This window comes from Teleopsis dalmanni, chromosome 1 (assembly GCF_002237135.1).
Source record: "Teleopsis dalmanni isolate 2A chromosome 1, ASM223713v2, whole genome shotgun sequence".
NCBI lineage: Eukaryota > Metazoa > Arthropoda > Insecta > Diptera > Diopsidae > Teleopsis > Teleopsis dalmanni.
The window spans coordinates 8,845,641-8,866,325 of NC_051846.1; the positions used below are offsets into that span (position 1 = coordinate 8,845,641).

The following is a 20,685-nucleotide window of genomic DNA, read 5'->3' on the forward strand; positions in this document are numbered from 1 at the left end:
ATAAGCTGCCACACGTTTCATTGATTCACTATTCATCTCATCTTCTGGACTCGATAATTGCGGTGAATGACTGCAACTCGATATCTGACTATCACCGCCACATCGATTTTGTATGGATTCCACTAAAGTGCGGTCTCCATCACTTAAGCTGCTATCTTCTGAATTTGATTCTTGACCAGTTAAACCAGTAAGAGTTTGTGGTGGTAGTGCCGGTTCTCGACGTAAGTAATCATTAGTTCCTAAATTATATAGATTATCACCCATAGCACCCACATATGTAGCAGCATTCATAGGAACAGCGTCAACTACATCAGAAGATACCTCAATTGTGGGGGTCTGTGATTCAACTGAAGGTATTCCAAGTATTTCTAGACTTTTTGGATCTGTGCTCGGTATATTAAGATAGAAGTATATAATATGTCTGAATTGCGATTTAGCTACCGATTGCAAGTATTCTTGTGCTTCTTTAGTAGGATTTGAATCATATATTACAAATGCCTTTTTGCCTACAAGTGTTGCAACAATCAACGAATTTTCATTCAAATTGAATCGTTTCGCAATAGAACGACGTAATCTGGCATTATTTTCATGTGCTGGTGAGTGCACAAAATATGGTCCGTCCATTTCTTTAAATGTGCTATTTGTTACATACACGTACCAAGTATTTCCAGTGGGTTCATAGACTTCCAGTTCTTGGTCGTCCGCACGATATTCCAACAGAAAGTCATAGGTGCCCTCATGAGCAGCGCGGATATCAGTTAAGGATTTATCTTCTACGTTTTCGAAAGATTGCAGTATTTCCTCTGATGACTGGTCGTAACCAACTAAACGACAATGTGAAAGTGGGGCAAATTCGTCAACATTTAACATTTTGTAAGCATTTTCTAACAAAGCACTTAAATCGAAACTACGAGAAGCTGACACACGAGTCACTTTTAGTTTCTTTTGATTTGGATTGTAGAAATAAACTCGAGGCTTTATATGCTCTGGTAAAGCTAAATCGGGCATTGCATTGTGGCGCCCTATGCGTCGTATGCTTGTATTCGACTCTTCTTCCATTTGTAATTTTTTAAGCAATTGGTTGATGTGTTCAGGAAAATCTTGTACTTTCATAACAGATTCGTTTCGATTACGATCCATTTGTCTATACATTAACATATATGCATTTGTACTTGAGCTGTAAATGCTGGAGTAATACGATTTTGTAGCAGAACCACCAAATGATTTTTGTATGTCCTCTTCCGTTATCTAAAATAAATTTATATTTTAAAGAAATACATAAATTAAATGTTTATAATGCACACAACTTACCGCTGACACAGTTTGGTCATTGAAACTGTACCAGTCATTATTTTCAAATTCTTTTATGTAAGCATAATAATGTCCACCAGATGCACTACCTGAATGTATCATTATAGCAAACAATTCATACAAATATGGACCGGATTCATGTCGACTGCGATGTTCCGCATTCACGCCTGTACTGGTGCTCATATCAATGCCTTCATCATCATCATTCATATCATTCTCATGTTGACTTGAGCAGGCAGTTGTTGCTATACCACTGCTACAATTGTCTTCTTCCATCGCTGAGCCACTATCAGTTGTGCTACAATCATCTGTGGCATTTACTCCATTAATGATATAACCATTTGCTGTGGCAAGAGCCAAATTTGAGGCAACATTACTGTGCGTACTGACGAATGCGTGATCTTCTTTTACATTCACAAAACTATTTAGATTTAAGCTCTGTGGAAACGTGACCCTAATGATTTAAAAATAAAAATAATTATTAATAAAATTAAATATAATTTGTTTGGCTAAAAAATATGTAGTTTGTTAACCAAATTTTTAACAGTTATTCTAAAAACTTATACTTACTTATCATTCAGCTTTATACGGTGCATAGTCTGGTAGTCAAAATCAAAACGCTTCAAATGCAGTGTAAGAACATAAGGGAAATTCTTGAATTTCAGCCCTTTATGTGCATCACATTTTTTGTTACATTTTTCACAGAAATATTGATTGTTTCCATCTAAAATTTCTGGTTGTACAAAAGCACGCAATGCTTCCTCTATGCTGCCATATGCCACATTGCTACCAAATGGTCTAACTGGCAGTGGTATATCCAGAAATGTATCGGCACGTGTCTTCTCTGTATTACATTCTAGACACTTCACATAATCAATCATTTTGCCTTCATATAGATTAGATATCAAGTTGGCTTGTTTTGTGTTTTTAAACTTGTGTTCCAGCGCATCAAACATTACACGGCACAGCTCCTGTATATCGTGCTGCTGCCAAGCTTCAGTTGAATCCCAACCGAAACTACGTGTTAAATCTGTTGTTTCAACCGCTGGTTTTTTAGAAGTCTAAGGAAATGAAATACTTCAATAATATATGAGACACAAAATAAATATGTTTACTGACCTGAAGATTTAAAAACAATTTTTGTAATTGATACGGTATGTTTTTGGCTTCGTTGTCATTATCGAATTCCCAACGGTATAAAGCGTTACGAAACTCAGGCGTCATATATAAAGCCTGTAACAAACTGTTCAAGTAGCAGGTCATAGCTTGATTTACTAAACCAACAAATGATATGCCAGTAATAGTAGCCGTTGAATTTACAGCTGATAGTGGATATTTCCTTTCCAAGAAAGAACTCACATTTTTTTCTGCAGAGTCCATATTTGATGTTGCCATGTAGTCCACATCGAAAGATATTGCATGTGAACTACTAGGAGATGTATGTGCCAGTGCTAAACCTAAACTATTCATTGGTTCACTCTCTGTCGGACTCGCGGAGGCACCTAAGGCTAAGTCATCATCCGACATCTGATCTTGGTCTGATTCAGACATAGGACTGAGATTAAGTGAATTTAACTTATTTTGTGCACATGACATATTGCCCCTTTCAAACCACTTTTCTCCAACTGCACTACAAGTATTTATATTTGAAGTACTTGTAGAAGTGTGTGGTAAAACTAATTCGCTGCTATTTAAAGGTCCTCTTTCTATGGGACTTGCAGAAGCACCTAGAACTAAATCATCATACAAGAGTTGATCCTGATCTGGCTCGGACATAGGACTAACATTTAACGAATCACTTCTTGAGTTATGTGTCATATTTGCGCTCATTACAGAATGAGGCGAAAAGGTGTCATTTAGCCCATTAAAATTATTATTGTTATTATTGTTGTGGGTTGTGATACTGTTCCTTTTGACGATCTTTGCCATATTGCCTTCAGGACTGCTGTTTATTGGATAAAAATCGGAAATTGATGGCAGGGACGTTAAAGTAAGATCGTAGCGTTTTTTTCTATTACCATCCCATTCACCAGTTGGCAGAAGTATTAATATATTTTTTGCCGTCTTCTCAAATCCCGGTACATTGTAAATTAAAGAACTTAAATGATCATTCAAATATACCTGAAATATAAATGAAAAATTTTTATTTCTTTCTAGTTCAATATAAAATCTATTCATCAAATATTATTACCAAGTCTTTAGTTTCAGGTTGTAGAAGCAGATCAAATGTTTCATATCTGTATTGAGTTTTAATGTCACTGATTACTTTCGCCACAGTATTTGTAGGACGGACAATAATGTTAATTCTTTGTTGTTCCGAATTCGGCGTTTTATCATATACAGCACATTGTGTTGTAACATCTCCCTTTTCGATCATGTTGAATGTGTAGGGAAAATCTATCAAATAAAAAGCAAAAATAATAGAGTTTAATAATTAATACAAAAACAGAAATCTCATGGTTCTCTATTATAAAAATATTATTAGTATCGTTTCAGGTTTTATTAAATAAAACATTTGTAGATAAAAAAAAATTTTTTTGAACTGTCACTATTAATGTGCCTATTTTACACATTGTAAGTTTAATGCCTGCCTTTCCATTTAGTTAAGAAAATAGACTATATTCCTATATAGTACGTTTTTATTAGTTTCTCCTTATCAATTATCAATTATCGAGATTAGAAAATAAATTTATGCACTGCCTGTACAGGTGGATCTATAGTCCCCATTGTGAAAATTATTGACTTCTATTTTGATAAGAAAACGGACTAAGTGTGCACTCAAATTGAATCTAGAATAGAAAATATCTTTGTACACTGTGACTACAAGTGAGTCTCTTATACCCACTGTAAGGTCTATTTTTTTTAATGTAAAAATAGACTTTATTGTCGAAGCAAATTTCTTTATGGCTCGTTTCTGTTAATTCCCGCTTGGTAGATTCCATTTGTTGAAGTTGGAACTATCTTTATTTCTATTGTGCCCATTATAAAGATATTAGTTTTTGTTTTGGTGACAAAAACGGATCAGGTTACGAAATGATTTGTTTATAATCAATTTTTGTTAGTTTCTGCTGTCCAATTAGTAACTGTTAAGCTTAGAATAAAGTTGGATTTTTGGTAACACTTCATTATTTTTTCATCTGTACTGCAGAAAGTCCAAGGTTTCTGACGCGTCTTAAAAAATCTTTTTAAACAAACGTCAACCAGTCTTCTGTCGAACTCTTTTTTTACATGAGGCTGTAGCGCCCGACGAGATATCCGTTCGCCATCATCTAGCTTCAGCAGGAAATGGGCTTAGTAACAATATCGGAGTGAGGCAAGTTTAGAGACACTAGATCTACAAAACGTTTATTTCGAAGTTAGCAGCCCTATCACCAAACTCAGATTTCTTTAGGTCAATTCCATCAGCAACTAAACTCAGCACTTATTACAAACAAACAATATATGAAATAGAAACCGAACTGATCAAATGAAGTTGCAAAGACCGTCGTTGCGAATTAAAACATAAACCATCTAACAGAAAACGATGGGGACTCTATGTTAATAGTTTATGTCCCTAATGGGATTGGAACTAATAATAATGATATATAGCGGTATTTGCATTCGCCAGATTCAGATAATATTTAATTAATATAATTAGTATGATTACTTCAAGAATTTTTATTAGTTATAAATATATTATTTAAAACACGTTCTTCACTATCTGAATTTAAAATATTACTGCATATGAAATTGTATATTCACTTGTAACCAGTGACATAGAAATGCTTTTCAAGTCCTATGTCCCTATGTTATAATGTGCATATTTTACTATAAAAATTTATTGGGCATTCTAGTGATAAATTAAAATGACATCAAAAATTGTTGGAAAAATACGTGACCCTTTGACCTCACTTCAGCTGAACATTTCTCCATACTTGCTAGGAATACTGCAATGTAATTTTGTTGTTGCATTGATTTCGCATTTTCCTTCGTTTCACAGTTTACAGTACTTAATGCAAGGACACGTTTTGATTCCTAAGTACATGCTGACAAGGAGGACGATTTTGCATTTTGCAGACGAAAGCTGCATTTCGGTGTAAGCACTTTGCCTTCACCCATTGCAGTCACAACAGACCGAGTACTGTAAGTAATGTGATGAAATTTTCTGACCTACTTTACGACAATATCCTTGAGAATAGTTTTTGTTCTTGAATTGCGAAAAAGTAATAGGAAAGTACGTGTAAAAGGAGAAAAAAAAAAAGATTTTGAAAGGGTAAATCATGTGTAAAGCAATTTCAAGAAATTCACATTATATGCAGAAAAAGTTTTGTCCACGTAGGTATTAAAGAAAAGGTAAAATAAAATAAATAAAAATTCAAATTAAAGAATATTTTAAAAATCATTTTCATATTAGCGTTTTAAATGAATAATGAATTCAGTTTAAAAGGAGCATTTGAATATTCCAAAAATAGTACATTCGTGGACTTAAATTATAATTATGGCCCATGGAAATATTACAGATAAATGGATCATCATACCTAAACAGATATAAGTACATCTGCAACCATATATATTATTTAGCCGTTTACACACAGATACCGCAATACAAATGTATCTAGATAGATGCAGTAACAATTTAAGCAAACCTCGTGGACGCATATTCAGAAAATAATACAAGATAATGTAAAGGATCGTAGATAGTTTTAAATCTGTTTGTCAATGAAAGGTTATATTCCTCAATAAACAAACAGCAAACAGTAGAAACCCAAAGTCTATTAAGAAATGTCAGGCCATATACCTTAATAGGGCAAGCAATGTTAGACAGCGAATAATGGAATCTATATAAAGTATTAATTAATGAATTGATAATTAAAAAGCGATATGTGGTCTTTTAACCCTTGTCCTATAAAAGAATATCAAAAGTGATTGTATTAGAATTTTTGGTTCATAAACATCTTTGGTTTCATGGAGTCGTAAACAAAATAGGCTTCCAATAATATTTTTACCTATAGATTGGCATAGATAGTAAATAAATTGCTACAACTCGACTATTTACCATTTACTTATTAATTTTTTTAGGTGAATATATTAATTAATTTTTAAACTTAAAATCAAATATAAATACATATATATAAAAATCTGTATTTCTACTTTCGGTCAACATTTAATAGAAGACCCAAATAATATAGTCAATAAATTTAGTTAATTTCATGATTTGATTTAAACCAAGCCCAAGCCAAGATTTACAAAAATACCTTATGCAAAGTTCTAATCGATTATCTCTTAAAACTCAGATCTTCGTTTGCTTATTAACAAATAGCCGGGACTAATGACAATCGTTGAATTCTTTAAAAAAAAAATATAAGTTTGGCTACAAAAGCTTCTGTGTAGTTTTCATTAGAGTACTGGAAAAACAGAGAGAATATATATCAAAATATATACATATTCATAGAAAGACCAAAGCAATTTGCTTCATTATGCTAATCAATAATATATTTTATATGATGTGTGCCTTTCTCATTTTCTTAACAAGTTGGGTTTGTTTCAATTATTAAAACGTCGCCTCTTTCTAGGAGGATATGAAGAATTGTTTAGTGTTTATAACTCTCCGAATTTGATGAGTAGCAGGAAAGGTACAGTGACCTCGTCCGACAGCAATTACTCACATTTTCGATATAACCTGGGTTATATTCGAAAGTCTATACATCTTCTGTTTAATCGAAATTAGTGATAGCACAAAAGACGTACTATGGCTGCAGTGATATGTTCCAATGTGGAACGGTTTTCTCACATTATTGTATTCTATTTAATCAAATTATATTGAACTCAATATTATTTTATTTTATTAATGTTCTGTTCGATATTCTGTTCATTATCCTGTTTGATAATCTGTTCAATATTCTGTTTGATATTCGGTTTGTTATCCTGTTCCATATTTTCTTCGATATTCTGTTCAATATTCTGTTTGATTATTCTGTTCGATATTATGTGCGACATTTTGTGCGACATTTTGTTCTATATTCTCTTTGATATTCAGTTTGATATTCTGTTTGACACTCTATTCGATATTTCGTGTGATATTCCTTTTGATATTCTGTTTCATATTTTGATCAATATTTTGTTCGATTCATTTAAATTATATTTGATTTTAGTTAGTTCTTTTTAATTCTATTCTATTCTGTTTTACGATTGTTTATGTTTTATTCACGGTATTATAAACTTAATATTTAATTCATAAAAGTGTAGAGGATATAGAAGAAGCTATATTGTTTTGCACCGTTTTCACAGAAATCAAATCCTGATGTGCACGTAGTCCGGTTCTTTTTGCAAAAATATGTGCACATTTTCTTTTTGCAAAAAAATTTCGCAGACGTCAAATGTTAACAAAAAATTTGCGAATCTTAAAATTTTTCTTTAAAATTTATAAAAACAAAACAATTGCATGGAATATTTTCTACGAATTACTGACGTAGTTGTTGAATATAAAAATATAATTACCAATAAAGGCATTGTATTTTGAAAAGTAATTACCACATAAATTTTTGCGACCGTCAGGAACACTCAAAATAAGCGAATCATTTAGAGAACCAATAAAACATGATGAAGGAGGCAAGGCAATTTAATGGAGCCAAATGCCAAATGCCTTAGTCATTGTTAAAAATTATTAAACTGCAAGCGGATAAAGTAGCAGAAGCGTGAACAAATATGGAGTGAATTTATGTACGAGTATAAAAGAAATAAAAAAAATTAATTATAAATATATACTGAAAACAAAAACATGAAAAAAATTTGCTGAAGAGACTTTGCCACGTTGCACCCAGTACCCGAAAAAATCAAGAATTTAAGCAGTCAACAAAAATCAAAATTCTTATTTAATAACAAAATTAAAAAAAAATTAATGAAGAAATGGAAAATGTTTTTCATTATTCGAATCTCCTGCGCTCCGTTGACCGACCGACCTCTTCTCTTCATAGTCATGACAAATTATGATTTTAAAATTATCCACACCTATTTGGCACTTTTCAGGTATTTTGCCGATTGCTCAAGTTAGTCCACACACACACGACACACTCACCCCCACCATTTATAGGTCGGTGGAGATTTTTAGGCAATTTTAAGCAATACTGCCTCAATTGGCTTCTGGCCAAGAAATGTGTGCAAAAATGTGCACAGCACCGCGCGGCATACAGATTTTATTTCCTGTTTATTTTTTTTTAAATATATTATATGAAACATATTCACATACATGATTTGTTAAATTTTCTTATATATTTAATTTTTTTAAATTAAAAATTATATTTTTGACACAATATACAAATTACTTAATACTTGAGAACTAACTGTTCTCCAACTTTAGAACAATTTTGGAAAAATTTTTAACGTCTAACTATTTTGAGAGACTCTACAAATGGAACTAAAGGGTTAAGAATGAAGTGACTTTCATTTATTATTATAATTTAATTTAATTACAAATTTCAAAAATTATAGCTCATAGTTTCTATAATAATAAATAGGTATAAGACGACGACGGTTTTGAAGGGATTACGGCGTAAAAGTCTTTAGTTTCAATTGTCGTCATCCGCTGTCATGCAATTTTAATTTCTCATACTGAAACTAAATTTATTACAAAAAAAAAAGAAAATATTCGCAAAAAACTCATAATAAATATTTCAATTAAATGAGAAAATGAAATTTCCTTCCTGTGTTCATTCAAGGATAGAAAATGTGTGTCAACCGAATTGTAAAATAAAAATAAAAAAATAAATAAATAATAAACTGAGTTTCTTTTACGAAAAAATTATTCATATAAATTTAAATAATTTCCAACTGAATTTATAATAAATATACATTTAAATTATGCATTAAACATATTGAAAATTATAGTTTTAGATGAGTGCTATGTGATGTTTTGAGCCTATATTATAACTATCTTAATTTGATCTACCCAGATCCATAAAAATTCCCTATGCAGTTTCAATTCATTAGCTCAAAAACTGAAAAACTTGTTTTCAGATAGATACTGCTAAATCCTTTTGTGTCTATTTAAACAGATTTAAGAGAAATAAGGAGGGTTTCTTTATAATATAAAAAGACGTAGCTTATATTATGTTCCCATTGCTACCTAAAAGTAGTTTACTTGATTTAAGTCGGTAATGAAATTTGGTTAACCATATACAAAGAGCTTTTGTGTTTTCTAACTTAGTTAAGAATAAATTAAGGAAAACTACAAAATAAATATCCCAAAAGGGAAATTATCGAAACTTAATATATTAAACACATTTTTTTAAATTTTTGTGTTTTGTAAATAAATCAGTGTTTTCCACGATTAATTAATTAATTTTTGCTAACAATACAAAACTAAATATTATCTGTTAACAATAGAAATGTAAACAAACAAAAGCTCTTCTAGTAATTTCATAGAATTTTATTACACATAAAAGTTTTTTCATATGCGTAAATCAACTTATGCCAATGTAAACGATCAAATCTTAATTTAGTTAATATAAATTCATTTAGCTGCAGTAGGAACATGGTACTAACTACTCACTTACTAGTGTTTGAAGATAAACTGACAATCAGTTTAATGGTCTTAAAACGGCGAAAGTAAATCATACTAATCGAAGACGTACACGTCTAATTTGAAAAACTAATTACAGTTAAATAATAACAAAATAATAACAAAAAATTAATTTTTAAAATGAGTACAAAGAAAGTTATGTTTAGCAGCAACTGCAGTTATAATATAACATACTCAAAAAAGATAAGCAGCCGATTGTGTAGATATTAACCGGCAAAAGCCAGATATAATTAAAACACATAATATCATGTTTCTACTGCAGCTAAAACTATTTATGTTAATGACAACTTATGTTATGTTTCCATTGGTATAAGCTGATTTATGCATCTGAAATAGCTTGTTTGTTTGTATATGACAAATATTTCAATTCGTACAATATCCCTTGTAAGAAATTGATTTTAAGGGTTGCTTTCGACATTTTTCGCCTTAAGTTAGTTGATTTATTTATAATGAGCTCATTTATATAAAAGCTTTTTGTATGGTAAGTTATCCTAATTAGAGGACTCAATGAGCAAAACTACATAAATAAAATAAGTGGAAATAAGGAATTAGTCTATTATTAAGATTTCAGCGAATTATTTTATAAGAATGTTTTAGATTTTAAATGAGGATTTATAATAAAATTAAAAATTTATCTAAATCCTTATTGAATGAATAGGTAAAAAGTTTCTAATTTCAGAAAACGAGAAGATTTGACAATATTTTGTTTTGTTAGCTGGCTGTTTCATTCCTTTTTTCTTTTCTTTTAACGTGATTTAAGTTGAGCATTGACGCATGCTTGAACGAACTAAAAGACTTTACTACAGAATAAATAATTATTCAATTTAGTAGAACAGGGAGACATATTTAATGTGTGACTTAAGTAAGTCTAAAATAGAGGTAGGAAGCAACGATAAAATTAGTAATGTACTGACAGTTCAAAGTTCTAATAAATAAATAAGGATCACAATAATGTTTAAAAAAAAAAAACAAAAATAATTATGTAAATTAAGTAATTAATTAATTATGCTACTTTTTAATATTTTATTCATAAACAAAAAAGCTTTGCTTTGGCATTAATATATATTTTTCCTATATTTTGTAATAATACAATTATGATTGAAGATTAAATTTTAAGTATATATTTTTCTGATAGTAGGTCGATTTTTAATACCAGCTGTTCGGTGCTCTTATCTTCATCCGCGTAAATTCGCTCAGATTGTTTTTATTCTTAAGTTTGTTTATATTATTATACACAATCATATTTGTTTATTTAGTGGATTTTATAATAAATCACAGACGCAGAAAAAAAAGTACAATTGACGTGCTTTAGGGTTTACATTTTTATAATGCAGCGAAGGAAGCATCTCAGATATTATAAAGTATAAAATAATTAATACTTTCAAAAAAAATCCGAACATAGTGTCGTAAATAAGACCGCGTATTTATATTACTTATATTATAACATTTAAACGCATTAACTTGATTAATTCGATTTAATATATTTAATATTTATTTAATTTAATTAATGTCTAATTTGTTTTTAGACAACCATGTATGTAAGTAGGTAGTTAAAGTTGAAGAAGGTCGCATTCTTCTCAATGAGATAGAAAGCTCTTCTGGTTCCACATTTGACCAGGTTATGAACTAATCTTCTTCTTCATTACATTCCCATAAGAACATTAGGGCATGTGAACTAATCAGTCACATTAAAAACGCAAGTATTTGACTGATTTTTATTTGAGAGCATTGAATAATAGTGACCACTACTTAGGTGACTACTTAGGTTCGAATTAGTAGAGATTCACATGTATCTTCTCTGAGTGCCGAGGTAAATGTCTATAGAGAATATATCCAATAGCGCTTTATATAAACTGAATAATCGATAGTCAAGTTTTTTAGTGTTCATGAAAGTTTTTTATTGAAACAATATATGGATTTTTTTAAACGATTGTATTGGAATATAGTTTTGGCATAAGCAATTTATATTTTTCAGAAAAATATTTATTAAAATATTTTGAAGAATGTACTTTATTATACGATTTATAGAAATTCTAATAAATATTAGCACAAAATATATCCGAATGGTTTCAATTTATATAGGAAGGAATATCTTACTAGTATAAGGTTATAATATGATAAGTCTCTGTTATTGTAAATTTTTATTAAACATTCAACGTAATGTGATGAACAAAGTCAAATTTAATGTTTTTTTTATTCTTATTTAATAGTTAATGCATCTAACACACGATTCTTTACGAACTCCACCTTTTTTAAAAGGCGCAACTCCATCTTCTCAAGTAAAAGAAAACCCAATAAGGATACCCAATAACGATAAATCTAGAAATTTGGATATGTCTCCTATTATTTAATGGCGATAACTCTATTACTTCAATAAGAAAAGACGCTCTCAAGATTTTGAAAGTTATTCTAGCATTTTCATATATTTTCTTCTCATCCGGATAACAACAATCGCGATAAATTTCGTTAAAGGGTTAACGAAGTCAGTGCTACGATAACGCAGAGCTAAACTGATTTCGCTTTAGTGGAATCTCACTAACAGGTGTAAACCACATACAATGGTGGGCCACAAAACACAACCAAATTGTTGGCCCACTTGGAAAACTATATTTACTACTAAGCACTACACTTATATCCTGAAAGTAGTAATTAATTAGATATAAGAAATAAAAATAAGAGAAGACAAAAAAAAAATATTTGGTCTTTACAAATCTTCTTTGTAATCGAAGTTAACATTTTCAGAATGGCAACCCAGTGCTGTGGTTATCTCAATTTAATGGTTGAAACTGTTGAAGTTTTGAGATGCAAGACATCGATATGAAATTTTTCACTATAGAAAGAATAAACAAATTACAAAGAGAAAAAAAAAGATTCACGCAAATTTGTATAAAACTTTTTCTTATTTGGTTTTATTTTTTCACTTTTATGAGATATTTTATTTTCTCTACGGCAACAGCATCGCCATGTGTTGATTAAATATCTTCAAAAGGCGTTGAAAAGTGTTGTTCAGATTGTGAAATACGTAATGGAAGAATATTATACTTCCGCATATACGATTTGTAAATAACCAAAAAAATCAAAATATTTCGCAAAGTGGAGATCATTTTAAGAAATAGTCATTCAATATGTATATCAAAAAAATATGGATCAAAGAGATGAAAACGTATTGATATTACAGCCCACAAGAAATTGTTTTCTTTCATCACCAATTCTACTGAAGTAACTGTCAATAGATGACCTCAGTACAAAGATATATTCTTTAAGAGTATTGTTTACAATGACAAATTTCTATCTCCATATCTCCAACTTTTGATAAGTTGGAGATCATTTTTGATAATTTTTTACCCCAATGTGTGGCCTTAGGTTACGGAGACGAATATAAGAGAACAACGCTTTTTCAGAAGCAACGAAAAATATTAAATTAATAAATTAGTGAGATGAAATGATTCTTTCTGAAGGTTTAGGTATGATCACATCACATCTTATCACATTCTTTCACATCACATCTTAGATGCAATGATTCTTTCGGAACGTTTAAGGATGATCACATCACATCTTATCACATAGGTAAAACAAAAAAGAATATGATAAAGAATGTGTAGGGTACAGTTAAGTTATATCAATATCTTCCTCTTATGGTGATATAAGATGAGAAAGCATAGCAAGTCAATTTTAAGAATTAATTGTTGATAACAAATTAATCGTTTTGACCTGTGACTATAACAACTGTTTAATGGCTTTAAAATATTAAAGCCGCGGATACCAATGGATTACTACTTTTACATATGTACAGGGAAACTATGAGTGTATGAAAAATACTACACTGTTTAAAAAGACAAGTATTCGATAGTACTCTGTCTATTTGAACTAGGGTATTACCAAAGCTTTAAAGCTAATGTGAATCGTTGTTGAAATGTACCATAGCGATGCTAATTATATAAAAAGGATTATCTCACTCGGGATCCTGATTTGGCAGTACTGTTTCAGTGACACATATGTCAAACAGAATTGCTTGCCGAGTTATCAAATGCTTAGATTAAGGTTTGCATTTTACGTAAAGATCGTTTAATAATCACTGAAGGTGTTGAAATTGTGAAAACTTACTTCTGGTACTAAAAGAGCGATGCGCGAGATATATTCCGGAAGTACAATTTTAAAATTTAGTACTATGAAAGAGTTACCAAATTCAAATAATATGTCACCACTGGAGTTACGCAAAAGATAGTTTTAATGCTAATAATTCTATCAGTAAGATATCCTATGAAGAATATTTGAATGATGTTGTACTTTATGTCTAACAGCAAAGACCAAACAATTTATCGAAATAAAAATTTGATGAAACACTTAATTATAAATGTGTTTTATATATATCTATTTGTGGAACCACAATTTGGTTAGCCCTGTATCAATTATGTGATTATTAATCTATGATATTTCATCACAAGAATATTTTTTGTAGGGCTACGCAAAGGATCATATTTATACGAATAATCCTTAAATTCTTGATGCTTGGGTAACGCATAACCACCATGTTATGAGGAAGGTACAATCAACTCTAAAATATAAAATATCAAATACTATAAATATAGTATTTGAATGAAATGGTATGTATTTCGAGTAATATATCGAAATAAAAATTTGATGAAACAATTACACATGTGTTTTATATATATCTACTTTTGGAACCACAATGTGGTTAGCCCTGTATCGATTATGTGATTATTAATGATCTATATAATATATGATATTCCATCACAAGAATATTTTTTGTAGGGCTACGCAAAGGATCATATTTATACGAATAATCCTCAAATTCTTGATGCTTGGGTAACGCATAACCACCATGTTATGAGGAAGGTACAATCAACTCTAAAATATCCAGTACTGTAATATGTTTCGTAAAGAGTATTTGAATGATATGGTATGTATTTCGAGTAATATATCGGAATAAAAATTTGATGGATCTTTCAGTTACAAGTATGTTTTATATATGTCTACTTTTGGAACCACAAAATGGTTAACCCTATATTTACTGGAAAATTTTGTTATTTATAAAAAATTCGAAGGAAATACACATTTCATACATGGTTTTAAAATCGTATCTCCTAACAGCATATAATAAAAAATAATTTATATATAGAAAATTTAACGGAAGTATATATAAAAAAAACATTTCCTGTTTAAATGAGATAAAAGTTGATATATTGTTTTGGTAAATCTTTTATTATTTTAACCTTGACACTCTAAAAATGTGTTCGATTTTGCATTTATACCAAAATATTTCTATAATAGCCAAAACTATCTAAATATCTATAATATATATGAGTACGAGTATATTCTTCTATGTGGTATGTGGTATGAAGTTTAGCCCATATTCATCTGCAAAAAGCGGGTATAAATAAAAATATCTCAAAGAGAACAAGCAACAACAAGCAACAACAAGCAACTTAAATCATCTAAACAACTAAGATGATATCGACTAAGAAGAAATCTAAAAATACTTCAACATATTTAATGTGTTAAAGATTTTCAATTGAAGAACTGAGAATGTAGACTGTAGAATGAAGAATATAGAATATAGAACTTTTCGGTGGTTGTCATTTGTTGGACTTACTTTCTGGCTTATGTATTTTGCGTTTGTTTGTTGTGCTGCTCGATTAGACACTCAAAAGCTAATGTGAATCGTTGGCGTTGAATTGCTGCTTGGAGGTGCTGGTGCTGGTTGGGTGATGGGCAAGGCAACGCCTCCTTTTTCCTTGAATGTTTTCAAATTTATTTTTAATTTTTTTGATTTATATGCTATTAACGTTTTTATTTTTAGCTTTTTATACATATATAAGATTTCAAGCTATATACCGAATTGTATTTATATTATTATTTAGATGCTTCATTAAATGGAAATTTTGCAAAAATTCAAAATTCAAAATTCAAAAATTATTAAATGCTAAAAATGTTGATTTCTATTTTTTGGTTTATAATTTTCAAATATTTTATTATTTATACTATATATACATATATATTATATGCACATTTCTTTTCTTGTTTTTTTTTTGTGAATGATTTAGATTTTTTGCAGACACGGATTTTTATAGTCGGCGGCAACGCAAACGTTTTTATCGGGAGCGAAACATGATGGGCTATTTTTAAAAATTATTTTTTATATTTTTTTTTAAAAATTAAATGGTGTCAAAATGGTGCCAAAATTCTTTTTATAATAACTTTTATTTGGTATTTTTTTTTTTGAAAAACTCCTTCGATTTTATGCAGTAAAATTAATTAATCTGCTTAATTTCGAGAATCTGCTTAATGCTTATAATAGAAAAGAACTCACGCACAATAGAGAACTTAACTTCACGCACCGTTAATACTTCAATGACTAATCTAAACACTTGAAATAATCCTTACTTATGATATATAATCAATAATATTGAAGATATATGCTCCGCAGGACTTTTCACGCAGCAAGTAGCAGTGAGGTAATTAACCTTACTTAACCGTTCTTGCCTGATCTACAGCAATTTTTGAACACGTACATGCGTACTCACTCACTCACACGATATGGGTACACTAACGCGGTCGCACGTAGGCTTCGGCTTCAGTCGTGATTCGGGGAGCCACTTTCTCGAAACGTACCGTTCCACTGTAGAATCTGAAGTGAACCGAACCAGAGATCGTGCGGTACATGCAGCAGTCACAATTGCCGCCACTATTCTCTCCCGAAGAACACTCTTCGCACTGAGTATGCGAAAAATCTGCATACTCTGAACATTTTTTGAGATTTTGAGATTTGTCCTCAGCATAAATCGTTAAAGATACTCAAGCAGAGAAAAGATATTTAGAAATTCGGAAGATTTCAGATTTTGGCTTTTAATTTGTTAGCTCTCGTTTGTATTTTCGTCAAAATTTATTTATAAAAATGAAAATCTTTTGTTGCTCAAATTTTTGTTTATTATGTTTATTTATTTATTTATTTTTGTTTTTTTTTTTTGTTTCAATTTTTCATATCAAAAATAGCTATGTGAACGCAAATTGCAGTGAGTAAACGCGTCAGTGAGTCAAGCGGTGAGATGAGGCAGCCAGCATTTAAGTAATTTTGCTTTTCTTCAAATGCAATAAAATTTCATTACAAATTTTTAATTGAATTGATTTGCTGTCCACATTGTTAATTATACTTTTAAATAATCGCAAATCTTTAAATAAAATTTCATTGAGAATTCGTTTATGTACGAGCAACATTAGATGCAAATGACTTTAATCGTTTGAAGTGCAAACGAAATTATGCAAATTAATTAAAATAAATAACAATTAGTTAAATATTTTGATTTATACAATGAGTTTTTATTTTTATTTTTTTGTAAAATAGATCTCTGTTACGCTGCAACTAGAATATAGTATATTAGATTAAAAGAGAAGCATAATGCTACAACAGAATTGGGTTCAACCTTTCGTAATAAAATTAATTATGGCTATTATTTGTATTATAACTTATGAATAGATTTCGAATGAATGCATGCTTGAATCTAAAAGCTGTTTAATACATACACTGATAAACATAAATGTTTATACGTGTTATGTTAAGCCTTTTCCGAGTTAGTGCATCTGGGCACTTTTACTCTTTGATAGCTGGGTGGATTCTGCATAGTCCCGCCCATCTCACTGACTAATTTGAGTATTCCTGATAATCTTCGTGATTATTCAATGTCTGATCTAAGATCTGCGTACCGCTCCGTACGGTTAGTGATTACTCTGAGATTAGATTATGCTAAGTAGTACAGCCTGTTGATGTTTATTCAGTCCATGCCAAAACATAACATCACTGTTATACGACAACCACCCTTTGCTCTAGACATGGTACTCTGCGATTTTTTCTACTGTCAATTGTTTCTCTTTTTCTATTGTTTGTATTGTCTTTAAATAATAGATGGATAACGATGAAGCTGCTAAAACATAATCATTTATAACAAAATAAGTACAAGTTAACATCGTCAATCCTTGGTTCTGCAGTTGTCTATATAGATTTTAAAACAAGAAACCTATATCTAATATAACATATATCTACATAACCTATATCAAATGAACCAATAAATAATCCGATATATTATTTAAGGATGTACAAATGTACACAATCAATATAAGTTAAGATGTTATAAAAAACACAAGCTGACATAAAATAACCGCTTAAATATCATATATCTTAAAGAAGTCGATATTCGAATCTCAGAATGGTTACAGGCTCCTCGGGGAGGTATGTAGATCTGAGGTCAATTATTGCTTAGTCTGATGAAGTGATAAATAATAATTCAGTCAAGGCGTAGAGTAGGGTTATGAAGAACCCTCAGAGTTATTAGAGAGTAAAAGTGCCCTAGTGCACTGACTCAACTAGCCTCAACATAATAATGGATATTCCTATTAAATATTTTATTGTGATGAAACAATGATGATTGGAGAACACAATAATGATTTGCTAATTGGAAGTATAATTTTATGTTGAGATGAGAGATAAAGAGTGCAACACTTCTGTTTGTATTCAAATTAAGAGCCATCTCTGAAAATCTTGAGGCACTTAATTAAAACTGTATTAGAAATCTTTTATAAAAGGAATGTAAGTAGAAATATTACGCTGACAAAATGTATCTTATTTTTCTAATTTAATGTAAAAACAGAAATATAATTAATTATTTCTAATACTTCTTTGTGAACTGCAACAGCTTTGAGATTAACATTATATAGTACGTATTTCGCTATGTATATCATTAAAAACCACCAAATTTACTTCATCAGACAAAGTAACTTTATCATACCTATTTCAGTACTTGTATTACAAAGAATAATGAAGAACGATGGACGGACGGTGAAGAAAATTTCATATTACATAAGTATCACTTGTACAAATTTTCACGTAAACAAACTGTGTACGTAGAAAAGCATTTAAAGTGCACTTAAACAAATTTGCAACGGAACGATAAAAAAATATCTCAGAACAACTTATCTTCGGATGCTGGCAATCATTTAGTGGCGGTTGCCAGTTTTTTAAGGCGCATCGGGTACGCACATTACATGTTTATATATTGCGTAAAAATTAAAAATACACAACGCGTCAACTTGTGCTATTGCCACATGACAAAGGTTCTTGACCCGTCGACGCAGATAAGTGCAACTGCAATCCAATGACAGATTACTCAGCAACAACTAAAATTACTGCATTTGGCAAAAATGCTAAGGACGCAAATCAACAAACCAACAAACTTCAAAAACCACTAAAAATTTAATGAGATTTGTTAATAAATAAATGATTACAAAGTAGACAAAAGGTGCACAAAAGTGCTGCAGTGGCACTTTTAACTTTGTAAAGTTAAAAAATCAATTCCATACCGAATTAAATTAAACATTACAAACGTTCTGTATGCAGCACTGACTGAAGCGGTTGCAATCAAAATTAAATTTCAACATTTTAATCATATTCACTGCATTTGCAGCTTCTGGCATCAAAAATAAACAACAAAATCAGCATTTGTGACTGGCGATTCGCGACTGCACTTTTGAGTGGAAAACGAAAGAAATGAAATTAAAAACATTTCTTTCCACTGGTCTTATTTTGCTTCTCATGGATGAGTAACCACCAAAGCTTTCCTTTTGCTTTTGTTTTTGCTTTGCTGTACAGAAAATATTGCGATTAGCTGCCTCCCACGATTTTAAAATGTACAATTCAAATGTCGATGGATTTATTTAGCGCTGACTCCGACACATAAATCTGCAGAGGCACAGAAAATGAAAAACAACCTATAATAATTACAATTATCTTTATATGTATACTTTGTGTTTGTACTTATTGGATAAGCGAGGTGTACTATGACGAATACTGCAAAAGTCTACAAAATCCCTCGGTTGTTGTCTGCGTCCTAAAAAAACTTAACAGTGATTATAAAAAACTCTTAATAGTGAAAGCGATATATACACAATTCCGAAACGGTAACGATATACTTTCTATAAGATAAATTGTCCCCGCCTATAACTAAGTATTTCAATACATAGTACATTCCAAAATAAAGTAGATTTTTTAAAAAGAGATATTGTTAGTAAGACCTCCTAATCGTAATTATATTTATAAAAAATTTCTGAACTGCTGCTATATCGGTAGACTTTTTAAAAAGAGATATTGGTAGTAAGACCTCCTAATCGTAATTACATTTATAAAAAATTTCTGACATGCTGCTATATCGATAATTGAATTAAGATATATATGCATATGTGAGTACTATTTCTATATGCAACGGTAAGATGGACACTTCACTGAAGTGATGTCAAAATGTCATGACATTTGGACAAAAAGAAAAAGAGTTATTGAGTCACAAATATTTGCGTGCCCACGGCTCTAAAACAACTTCCAAATAATAATTTCTCGATAATAAGTCGCATTGACTTTGACACCAGGCTCGATGAAAATGATTGGAGAGCGTTCATCGACGGGCATGCCTGCCCATACCATTACTTGAGATGAAAAATTACTTCGGGTGGCCATACGTAGTCTCAAATTTCCGACAGTGCGTTCAGTTAAGTAACCTCGATCATTTTGAGAGTTTATGAACGGCTCAATGGGGATATTTTTTTTATCAGAGAACACAATCCGTCACGTTCGTGCAAATGTAACAACTCCTTTGCTCTTTCGAATCTAACTTTTTCTTGCTTTTGTGTAAGATCTTGTGCCTTTTGGAACTTGTAAGGCTTTATATTGAGCTCAATTTGGAATATGCGTTGGATGTTTCACTTCTGCGTTGGATATTTTCAATTCTTTGACCATGTGATTACCATTACAACGT

The 20,685-nt window shown here is 30.6% G+C and overlaps 1 protein-coding gene across 2 annotated transcripts in view; it reads right to left on the reverse strand.

Annotated features, from left to right (window-relative positions):
- The window catches only part of LOC119670912 (ubiquitin carboxyl-terminal hydrolase 47), a 42,022-nt gene that overhangs the window by 16,494 nt on the left and 4,843 nt on the right, over nucleotides 1–20,685 (reverse strand). Inside the window, exons 2-6 of one of the 2 annotated variants that reach the window (XM_038081358.1) lie at nucleotides 3,503–3,708; nucleotides 2,431–3,432; nucleotides 1,882–2,372; nucleotides 1,312–1,765; nucleotides 1–1,248 (exon numbers count right to left, since the gene is read on the reverse strand). In XM_038081358.1, coding sequence (XP_037937286.1) covers nucleotides 1–1,248; nucleotides 1,312–1,765; nucleotides 1,882–2,372; nucleotides 2,431–3,432; nucleotides 3,503–3,708 — 3,401 coding nt within the window. The remainder of the gene's footprint in view (nucleotides 1,249–1,311; nucleotides 1,766–1,881; nucleotides 2,373–2,430; nucleotides 3,433–3,502; nucleotides 3,709–20,685) is intronic. The other variant, XM_038081367.1, reaches the window with a different exon arrangement.